The sequence below is a fragment of the Meriones unguiculatus genome, chromosome X (genome assembly GCF_030254825.1).
Source record: "Meriones unguiculatus strain TT.TT164.6M chromosome X, Bangor_MerUng_6.1, whole genome shotgun sequence".
In the NCBI taxonomy this organism is placed as follows: domain Eukaryota; kingdom Metazoa; phylum Chordata; class Mammalia; order Rodentia; family Muridae; genus Meriones; species Meriones unguiculatus.
Genome location: NC_083369.1, coordinates 20541610 through 20552993, shown reverse-complemented (window position 1 = coordinate 20552993; position 11384 = coordinate 20541610). Strand labels below are relative to the sequence as shown.

The window sequence follows — 11384 nt, the reverse complement described above, 5'->3', positions numbered from 1 at the left end:
TAATTCTCATTAGAAATAGGAGTTTGCAAACAGGCCATGACACACAGGTCAGAAACTACTGCTTTAACAGCTGAACTATCTCTACAACCCATACCAGAAAACACGGCATGAAGCACCAAAAAAGGAACAGACCTGTCAGCTATATCACACCTGTAACCTCAGGACGTAATCTGATTCCTCTTGTTTTGGTAGTGCTTAAAGTCATTCCTTCCTAGTAAAATGAGGATAATTATATTCCTCCTTCCACTAGATCTTAAGTCAAGGTAAAATGACGGAAGACATGTAGCCTCTTGACTAGAAATTACAATGAAATATTCAGAAAGACTGAGTCACACTGAAGTCTTCCTAAATTTTATTGGCACTGAAATAGAACAAAGATTGAGCACAAACCCCTCCAAAACAATTATTTAAAAAACAAAAATACACACACAAAAAAACTGAATATAAATTCTAACCTTCTCCTCAGCCTCTGTGGAGGTGGGTTATTGCCCTTAATGCAGCTAGCTTGCCCCCACAATTCCAGGTTTGAATTTAGCAAACATAGGGCAGCTCACCAAGTATCAATATAATTCACAGCAATGCATATAAGAGTCCCCAAGGTTAAGTAGAAATGGCATGGGCTGAGGGAGGCTCTGGGCTAAAGGTACTGCATGGAGGGACAACACAGCCTTTTGGTATTGAACCCTGGAGAAAAGGCAAACAAGAACAATAAAACCAAATACTAAGTATGTTTCAAATGGACTGTATGACCTATAGTGACAGGTAAATCACTAATACTGAAATCTTCTTACATAATGTTTTTTGGCAAAATATCATTTTTGATACAGTATATACTTCTCAGATGTGGGGTGGGGGAATAGTAAAAATAATGAAGCTGAAATAGTCCTGCCCCAAGACTGTCTCTAATAGTGCATTAGCAAAAAAGGTAGAAATCAATATTGTTAGATATCACTAGAATATATAATACTGGTAAATATTAAAAGAGCATACATGTGAGAAAAAAGAGAAAGCAGCTGCTACAAAGGGGAGTGGAGTGTGATGGAACAAGGCTAGAATACACAGAAGATTTCTGTATGTAGCTCCAAGCAACAGCACAACTAGTGATAGACCTGGTTTGGAGATTCTTCAGAAGCAGGGCCCACTCACCACTTTGGACTGGGTAAGATGAAGGATTACCAGGTGACTGAGAAACAAAGGGTACACTTACTCAACACATTGTGTATCCATGAAGCAGGAAGAGTGGGCCAATTAGCTCTAGGGAAGTAGTTTAGAACTCCTGGCATGGAAAATACTAAAGCCAGACATAAATGTTTCTTCCTTTGTGGCAATAGGTTTAGATGCAACTGTCTAGGTTTGAAGGTGCTCAACCTCTCTGTCCTAGCTGGAATATATCTGGAGACTGGAAAGAGCATAGACAGATTTAAAGAAGGAACCAAGAACATAGACTAAGATGAGGGTACCTCACTCAATAGAAGAAAGGCTCCCAAGATGCACTGGGGCAGGGGTCTTTCTATGTTATTAGTCCATCTCTTGAATGTACTGTTTCCTTCATACTTTCATTCCTCCTTGAATAGAAACTGAGTCCCTAAACACAGGGACAAGGCACAGTGGGACTGGAGTTATAATAGGCCCAACACAGGAGGTAGAAGAAATAATGATTAAACATGTCTTTACCCTCTGATCATTGCAAAGCCTAAATACCTGTAAAAGGGTCAAATCATAGGTCAGTTGACATACTAAAGTGATATAGCCAAGGCCCTTTCTCTATCCCTAAACCATATAATACCCCAACATTGCTAATCACAGGACTTGAAATAATAAGGCAAGGGATGAAAGCTAGCATTAACCTACTTCACGTTTCAGTCCCAGATGACAACAGCATGTGTGTATGTGTGTGTGGAGGTGCTTGTCAAATCAAAAGGAATGTGCCTGTAAGCAGGGGAAATGGTCTATTCTAGGAAGCTAGGCTGAACGTGTCAAAGAAGGAAAAGGAGATTCCATTGGCACCACAGTGGGCCATTTGTTTGCCCAAAGATATGAAAACTGAAGGGTTAAATTTGGTCCCATGGCTATACTAAATGCTTGACATGGCTCCAAGGCTTGTCTAGTTAGTGGCTCCTGCACAGTGTTAGTTAGGCAAAACTATGGGAGTGTGGGGACAAGAAAGAAGAAGGAAGAGGAGGGGTCCCTAGAGGCTGAATGCCCACTACATGGACTCAAATTCATCAATGCGCTGTTTGGTATTGCCCTGCCGGATCTGGCGCAAGGTCTTGTATTTGTCTCGTCCCAGCCGCATGTTCTCAGCATGGATCATATCATTGGCAGTCTTCTTGGACTCATCTCGGGCATTGGCCAACTCTGAAGTAAGAGCCTGGGAGGACGCAAGATGAGTCAGGGGTCAATGACTTCCTCTCATTTTAATTCCACTTTTCTGATGAGATTTTTTTTTTAATTTTTTCCTCTTTCCAACCCATATAACCCATATGCACATGCATACACACAAACATGCACCACACATGCCCACAGTACAGGACAAATTAATGATGGCTATTTCTTAAGAATAGATGAGAATAATATTCCAAATATTCAAGCAGTAATTTGGCTAGCTGGATATTTTCTGATTATAAGAGGGGAGAATAACAAGATGCAGTAGAGAACTAAATGAGGTACTCCAAGGTGGGATCTGTAGGAGAAAATGTCTTCCCTTCAAGTTCCTATAGTCCCAGACTGACAAGGGCTATAACATGCTTCCCCTAGCTGTAGGAAAGGTCAAGAGCTATGAAGTCATTATACAATCTCCTTGACTGGTGACCCTGCCTGAATACCTTAAGATGCTTCTGCACACGCTCATTCTTCTCAGCCTCAGTAGTACGTTCCTCCTCACTACGGTCCTTGGCCATAGCATCAGCCCGCAGGTCAGCACTGGCCTCTGCCCCATTCTCATCCTGTTCGTCCTGTTCATTCTCAGCAGGCTCTGCCACATGAGGTGTACTCATGGCAGTCTTCAGCTCAGCACGAGTCTTCTCCAAGTCTTCCTGGACCATCTGGGCCTAGCCAGTGACAGAAAGAGAAAGACTCACAGTCAGATCAGGTATCTTGTGGCAACGTAATCATTCCTAGAAAGACACGTCTAGTAAGAGGTAGCTGTCAGTTAGAACAAATGGTTTTATTGGCTTGATCTTGAGGTTTTTTTCAGTTGTAAAATAGGGAAGATTTATCTGCTTCCCATAGGTAGCTGGAGATTCTAAAGTATCTGAGAAAGCTTTGAGCACTTTCTCTCATAGTGCCTGTAAAAACAGTTTGTGTCTAAAAAGGGGAGTCTAAATCTAAGAAATGTAAGATCCTGGAATATATACATATAGCATACTCTTTTCCCACAATGCATTACTCTGGATTCTGTATCTTACCTTTTGCTGCCATTCCACAGCCTCACTCTCCTTCTTCTTTCTAGCCATTTCCAACTGAGAGATCCGTGCTGTCAGCTCTGCCATTTCTGAAGCCTATAGGTACATTAGAAGCCTGTGAGAGCTTGACCTTTGGGTTTTCAAGGTCCAGATACCTGTAACCTCATTTCCTCTGATGAACTCATAGGTAACCGCCCGCTTCATTTCTTGTTGACTAGTGACTTTTAATCAAGTTATTCCATCCATTCGTGCTTCATAAATTACAGCTCCCCTCCTAGACTACAGGCCTCCTTAAAGCAGACAATTGGTCATCTCTGTCCTCTTCTTTCCCCTCTTAATGTTGCCAAATATGCATGCAGTGGGGCTCCAGCAAAGCTTGAAAGTCAATGCTTGAAGCAAATCCTCCACGACTATCTTAGGGCTCCACCAAGCCTGCTACCAGAACAAATAAATTCTAATATCAAAGGGAATCTATACAATGTAGGAAAGTTTAGGCACACCCTTGTCCCTTGAGCAAATGTCTCATGACACCTTTTTTTTTTTTTTAATTTTTTCTGGGAGATACCAGCACACCAATACTACAAGGGAAGGAACTATAGTAAGCAGTAGATTCTGAACTTCCAAGTCATAGATCCCTAGCTTTATACATGATTTCAGAGAGGGAAGCTTTCCAATGGAGAAAGAAATGATTGTAAACCTTCATCAAACATAGCCTTTGGACTCCATGATTCCCAATTTCGTTATCTGGTCACATTTTGTTTGGGGTTTAATTCCATAAAGCTACTAAAGAAAGAAAGAAGCAGAAGAAAGCAAGGAAAGAGGAGATGGAGCTAAAGTAACCCACAATAGGTACTCCCCCTTTTCGTTTCTAAGGTTACAGGTTCAGATTTATATATAAGAAAATAGGTGAAACGCAAGGCCTAAGAAAGACTGTGGGCCATATCAAGTTGCTTTAGAATGTACTATTGAGGCCTATGGGATACAAACAAACTAGAAAGACTCAACTATGCAGATAGTTATAAACCGGTAGGGGAGCAAGCAAAAAACATGCACACATAAGCCCAGCCCAGTATGCAACATTACCAGCTGTTCCTGGGTCTTCTTCTGGTCCCGAGAAGCCTGAAGGAGGGCCTCCTTGGCCTCTTCAGCTTCTTGACGCTCCTTGGCCAGCTTTTCAGCCTCACTCTGGGCACGTTTCCGTTCCTGCTCAAGTTCTAGGGCTCTGCGGGTCTGTTCTTCCAGTTCTGTTAGAAAAGGAGGAAACTGATGAAGGGCTCAGAGATGAACTTGCTACCTGGGAAGTTTCGACCTCATGGCACAGAAGGCATGGGTTCTAAGAACTTTTCTTGACAAATTCTTTATGTATTCTGTTGCCACACCTAAACTATGTAGTCTTGTTCTGCAGCTCAGGGAAGAGGGTGTATACTTTAGGGTTAGGTTATGGGGAAACTCAGTCTCCACAGTGAATCCAAGCCACACCTTGCTGAGCCTTCTTAGTCTGCTCCTCAATCTGCTTCAGCTTCTCCATCAGCTCTTCCTTCTCCCGTTCAATCTTCTCCTTCTCTTTTTCAGCCAGCTCACGCTTCTTCTTCTCATTTTCCAGTAGAGCACTAGCGAAGAGAAAGAGGGATGTAACAGGATAGCAAGGCTGCATGGAATCTCGAGAGGTTCTATGAACTAAGTCTATTAGGCCTCAACCTCCAAACATTCCACTTTCCACCATAATCTAGCCATCACACCATAATTCCACATAGTATTCTATGCTCAGTCCATTTACCCTGAATTCATGAGCTTTAAACGGAATGCTGGTACTGCCAGTAACCAAGTAGATAGACTTGCTCTTGTTCTCATTCTTCCATCTAATCAAATTATTTACTAACTTTTGCACTCTGTCTTATAGCAAGGTGAGTTTTAGCTTTGTGCTTTAAGCATTGGCTAGGACTAACTTTGCCTGCCTTAAACCCTTGTTCTAGGTTCCCTTTTCCCAGATTTTATTGCATAGCTAGAATAAGTATTTGCTCTTTCTAGCCTCACTACCTACTGAAGGAAGCATTATTTTTGTTTTAAATACTTGATTAATTTTATGTTATGTGTGTATTTCCTATGTGTATGTAAATGTACAACATGCATGCAGTGCCCATGGAAGTATAGTTACAGATGGCTGAAAACTGCCATGTGGGTGCTGGGAAACAAACCTAGGTTCTCTGAAGAGGACCAAGTGTTCCTAACTGTTGAACCATCTCTCCACCCCCTAGGAAGCAGTCTAAGCAGTTAGCTTAGATGTCTTCACTCGTAAGCCTTTCAGAATGCTTGACACACACTTTTCCATAGCACTTTTCACTAGTGCATATGCTAAACAATTTGTTTCTTTTATCTGTCTTCTACTAGAAAGTCGACTTCACAACAGAAAGTTTTCACCATTGTTTTCCTGCTCAAAAATTAGTTAAGGGAACGAATGATATAGCTTTTGTTCCTCAAGACGGTGTGACTCAGAAAGTGTGAACATACACATGTATGTATTTCCCTAATTCTCTTTGATATTAGACTGTGAGGCCCTACAGAGCATGATCTAGTTCAGTAAACTACTCCCCAAAATCTTGATTTTTTTTTAAATAAATGAGACTGTCAAAATAGCTCAGTGAGAGAGAACTTTCCTGACATTCAGAGGGTTTTGAGTCTAAACACCAGTGTTGGGGGAGAAGTCAATCTTATATGTGTTGCATGTATGTATGTACACATATATATATATATATATATATATGTACATACATATATGTATGATTATACACACATGTATATATGTATGTATGTATTATAACCAGGTTCACTGTGATAAAAAGTATATGGTCATTTTTAGTTTTATTTTCATTACTTAAGGCAGGGTCTCACTATTTAAGCCTGACTGGCCTTGAACTTGCAACATCTTTGTGCCACCAAGTTAACCTTAGTTTCTAAGGTTGTGAAGTAATTTCCTGCCTCCTACCTTAGAAACTTTCTAACATTTCGAACTCTTAATTGACAGAGTATCCCACTAAAGCAGTACTCCTCAAACTTTAGAGTACATAAGAATCACCTAAGATTATAAAAATGATAAATTTAAATAATATAACAGCAACCATTTCAAAAGTAATTCAATGGCACTTAGTACACCTCCAATAGTGGGTAAATATAACCTTTTTCTAGTTATAAACTATGTTCATCACAGCAGAGTAAAATACCATACACATTAAGCAGTTTCTTCACATTTTCCCTTCTCCCAGACCCTGAGAGCCACCAAATCACATTTGATTTCTATAAACATTTCTATTTGGAATTACATCATATAAATAGAATATAAAATATGTAACTTTTCATACTTCACACTTTTTCACTAAGCATCATGTTTTAGAGTTACATCACATTGTAGCATGGATAGCTAAAAACTATTCTTCTATGGTTTGTCTCCTACAAAAATTCATGATTTAGAGGTTTGGTCCCTAATGTAAAGAAAATGAGAGGCAGTGAAACTTTTATTAGATGGGCATAAGTAGGAGGTTATTAGGGGAGCCACTCTCCAAAAGGATGTTAAGGATGTGAGTTAAGTTTCACAGAAGGTCAGGGGGTGAAGAGCTAGAGAGATAGCTCAGAGGTTAAGAGCATTGGCTGCTCTTCCTAAAGGTCCTGAGTTCAAATCCCAGCAACCACAGGGTGGCTCACAACCATCTATGATATCTGGTGCCCTCTTCTGTTGTGCAGGTATACATACAGACAGAACACTGTATATTAGATAAATAAATCTTTTTTTTTTTAAGTTTCACAGATAATTTTCTTCTTGTGAGAGTAGGTTGTCACAAGTAACTCTAGCATCTCTTCTGAATTCTCAGGTGTTACTCTCCATTCTTGAAGATGCACCTGCTATATTACACTGTTGTAGAGTTCACTGCTGTATTATTACAATGCAATATGGGGCTCTTGCCAGTTGTGGCCATCCTTGGACTTCCCAGCCTCCAAAAACCAAAAGCAAAAAAATACTCTCCTTATTCTTATGAAGTATTCAGCCACAGGTCATCTATCATAACAATATAAACTAGATTAAGATATATTCTATGGGGTGGAGATATAGATATATATCAGTGGCTAAGAGCAATTGCTGGTCTTACAGAACGTAAGAGTTTGGTTCCCAGCACCCATATCCAATGGCTCATGGCCACCTTTAACCCCAGCTTCAGGATATCTAATGCCCTTTTCTGGCCTCTCTTCATACACCTGCACTCATGCAATCATTCATGCATGTCCATGCATAAGCACACATGCATGCATACACCACCCACACAACCAACCACAAACCTCTACACACAACTAAAAGAAATCTTTTTTTAAAGATACATTATATTATGTATACTTATAATTTATTTATTTATCTCTTGGTAAAGACTAGATTATTTTCTACCTTGTAAGTGTTTGGATAATGCTTCTGTGAACATGTATGTAGATGCATTTTTTTGTACATTCATTTTTAATTCTGAGAGATACTTACCTAGGAATGAATTAACAAGATTATATAGTAATTATGTTTTTTTTAACTTTTTTTAACTTTTCAAGGAACTGTTTTCTACCACTTTACGCTCTCATCAGCAATATACATGAGTCCTAATTTCTTTCTCAGAACATCACTGGTACTTATATTTCAATTTCATTTCTTATACCAGCATAATGAGTCTAAAATGGTAACTGATTATGGTTTTCATTTTCATCTGTGTTTCTGTAATGATTATCAATTTTTTCATATTATTGTTTGCCTCTCTTCTTTGGGTATATAAAATCCTGGGATCTTAAGATACCGATCAGTTAAGTCTGAGATCAGTATCTCAGTTCCTACCTTTCTTGCTGCCAACCCTTAGATAATACTGAATAGCAAGAACAAAGTACTTTGTGGGGGAAAATTCTGAAGGCTCTGCTTGTTAGTGATTAATCCAATACAATTTTGCACAGACTCTTCAGCTACTTCCATTCCACTTGTCAGTTAACCCATACCAACCCATAATGTACCTGGGATAGTAATGGCATGAGAGTCATAGACAACAGGAAACTATTACAGGTTCCCTCCTCTGGTAACTTCCAAAATCCAAGACTTTCTGATGCCTATTTCTAAGAAGCAACAGTGTCTGTGCTAAGACTGAATAAATGGGGTGTCCTTGCCTCCATTGTTCACAAAGCCCTAGTCCTGGGCTGATCTCATACCCTGAAAAGGCTAGGAACCTTTAAAAGCTTCCTAACCATAGCAGTAGTCCTAATTCCAGCACCTACCGTTCCATCTGCTTCTGGTGCTTCTCTTCCCGGGCCTGTGCCTTCATCTGCTGCACCTCGATGGTGTCAGGCTTACGCCGACGCATGTACAGCTCATGATTCCCCATGCACAGGGCCAAGATCCTCTTGTTAATCCGAAGCCGGGGAGCATAGAACACAAAGTCCTGAAGGGAAAACAGAGGTTGGGATTTTAGGGATGGAAGATGGCTTACACGTGCCCTTGAGCACACATATGCATACACATGCATACCAGGAATAAAATAATAAATTAAAAAAAAAGTTTTGATGAAAATGTGAAAGTGACTTAGCTTCTGTAAACCTAAATCCAAAAGTGCTAGAAAGACTGTGTTATCCAATCAATTAGCATTCCAGTGGGAATACTAATTACCAGAGTAAGAAAACGATTTTTCCCAGGGTCAGGTACCAGAGAAGTGGTAGACTCAGAACTAGAAGCCATGTTTCTTATTTTTGACATCAGTGCTCTTTCCACTAAACCATAAGTTTTTCCAACTCTGATCATGAATAGCACCCCAAGGACAGCAAGATACCTCAGGAAGTAAAACTACCAAACCTAACCATTCTCAAAAACAACATAGCAAAAGAAAAACAATTCTTAGCAAGCTAGCCTCTGACCACCATGCATGCATTATGGAATGTATACCCACTCCACAAAAAATAAATACAGAAAATTAAAAAGTGAAAAATCTTTAAAAAAAGGCACCCTAAAATATTTCCTAGAAATATCTTTTTCTGCTACAGTATTTTTCGTTAGTTTTCAAAATAAGTTTATTATTGTTTCACAGGTCGGTGCTTCAGAGGGCCATGACCTTTGAGGTGAGCCAGTATTGAAGTCAGCCACATGTTGGGAAGTAACCACGTGGCAGGAAGATCTTTACAGAAAGTGTGAAAAAGCTCAAAGCACCAAAGAAAGTAGACACAGGCTCTCAGAACAATCAGCAATCGAAACAAAACTACTGAAGAGAAGAAAAGGGAATAGTTATGTTTTTCTGTGTCAGGATACAGTAACATAAGCAGATCCAACAGAATGTCACAGCAACTCATCAGGATTAAACTATGGTGAGAGAAACTCAGGGAATGAAAAGTATACCATCTCATTAAAGAGATAATTATTCCTACTACTGCCTTATCAAAGCTTAAGGTAGACTCACTTTTTTCAGGTGATTGACTCAGCCAACTGGATAAGCAAACAATATCACATCTATTTACCTACAGACCTAACTAGTCAATCACAAAGGGTCTCGTCTATAAGTTAATTAATAATCTAGTCAACAGGTACACCATGGCTGTCTAAACCATCTCTGAAAACTAAGTTCTAGTTACTAGAAACCAGGCTGTAAGTACACAAATATCTAAATTCCTTAAACATCAGTTATCTTCATTGTTATTTGTTAAAAAAACCTTTAATTTTTGCCAGCTTTTTATTTTAATGAGAAGTACTACGTGAGCACTGTATATCCACCATTCCAACTTCTTTGTGCCTCACCCAAATTCATTATCTCTTCTTTAATTATTATTGTTACACACTAAGTAAGTTAATAAATTAAATATAATAATAAAAAGGTAAAATGTAGAGGATATGGTAATACATGCATATAATCCCAGCACTCAGAAGCTAAAGCCAGAAAGGTCACTTTGAGTTAAGGCCAGAATGGACTTAACTTGTCTTAAAACCGTATGGGTAAAGAAATACATACATACATACATACATATATATATATATATATATGTTTAATCTTCCTTTATTAAAAGTTTTAAAAGATAAATTTGTAATGCCACCTTTGGATTTGAACTTATAGATCTGTTGCTTTCTGACAATTAAACATAAGTCAAGTACATGTAGAATATGTTTTGAGGGATTAAGAAAGTGAGGGAATGGCAAAGTAGCAGAATTTAGGATTTCCTGAAACTTGCCTCACCCACAGAGGCAGTTTGGTAATAGAGTGACACCAAATTTAGGATATCACCTGGTCATTTCTCCCCATCAACTTCCTCTTACATTTTACTTTCCATTTGTGCTTCTTGTTTGTATGCAGATGTTATACACAACAGAAAGTGGACAGATAAATCCAAGGACATGTTTGCTCTCAACATTATCTAAACTTGGCAAACAAAACAAAGAAACACCTGCTATGCATAGTTAGAAGACGGAGTCACTCACCGGAGCTTTTTTGTCAATAGGCTTGATGACAAATTTCTTATCATTGAAGGAAATATTCCTGATTTCACTCCAAGGGAAGCCAATCTTAGGAGTCAGTCTGTAGAAACAGAGGCCAACAACATCATGACAAAGACAATGCAAGAAGGAAATAGCCATAGTGACTTGCTGTTACCACCACCCACCTCCCTATTTCCCCAACACAAACTTCTCCCTTGAGGATATAGATTATTGTCAACTCAGTTAAAGCTATCACTTATTGCCCTGTATTCTGTTCCACTTTGGGTTGAAGCAAATACCTTGTAAGAACATTCCAGAGTATCTGTTTCCTATTTAACTGAAAACCTTCTATGCAGAATTGTTAAATTTGGAAAGATAAATAATAAACCCAAAGGAACAGGTGGTGAATGAAACAACAATCTAATGATTTCATCTTTAACAACAGCAGACAAAGGAGGAAAATAAGTAAGAAAGAACAAGGAGGGAAATAAGTAAAACTATAGGCTAAAAATCACTTA

At 39.0% G+C, this 11384-nt stretch overlaps 1 protein-coding gene across 1 annotated transcript in view; it reads right to left on the bottom strand.

Annotated features, from left to right (window-relative positions):
- Positions 1–335: 335 nt before the first annotated feature.
- Msn (moesin) overlaps positions 336–11384 on the bottom strand; it is a 77478-nt gene continuing 66429 nt past the window's right edge. Inside the window, exons 7-13 of the mRNA XM_060375536.1 lie at positions 10870–10966; positions 8691–8854; positions 4884–5014; positions 4488–4648; positions 3408–3500; positions 2826–3050; positions 336–2371 (exon numbers count right to left, since the gene is read on the bottom strand). Of these exons, the coding sequence (XP_060231519.1) occupies positions 2207–2371; positions 2826–3050; positions 3408–3500; positions 4488–4648; positions 4884–5014; positions 8691–8854; positions 10870–10966 (1036 nt within the window). The 3' untranslated portion in view covers positions 336–2206. The remainder of the gene's footprint in view (positions 2372–2825; positions 3051–3407; positions 3501–4487; positions 4649–4883; positions 5015–8690; positions 8855–10869; positions 10967–11384) is intronic.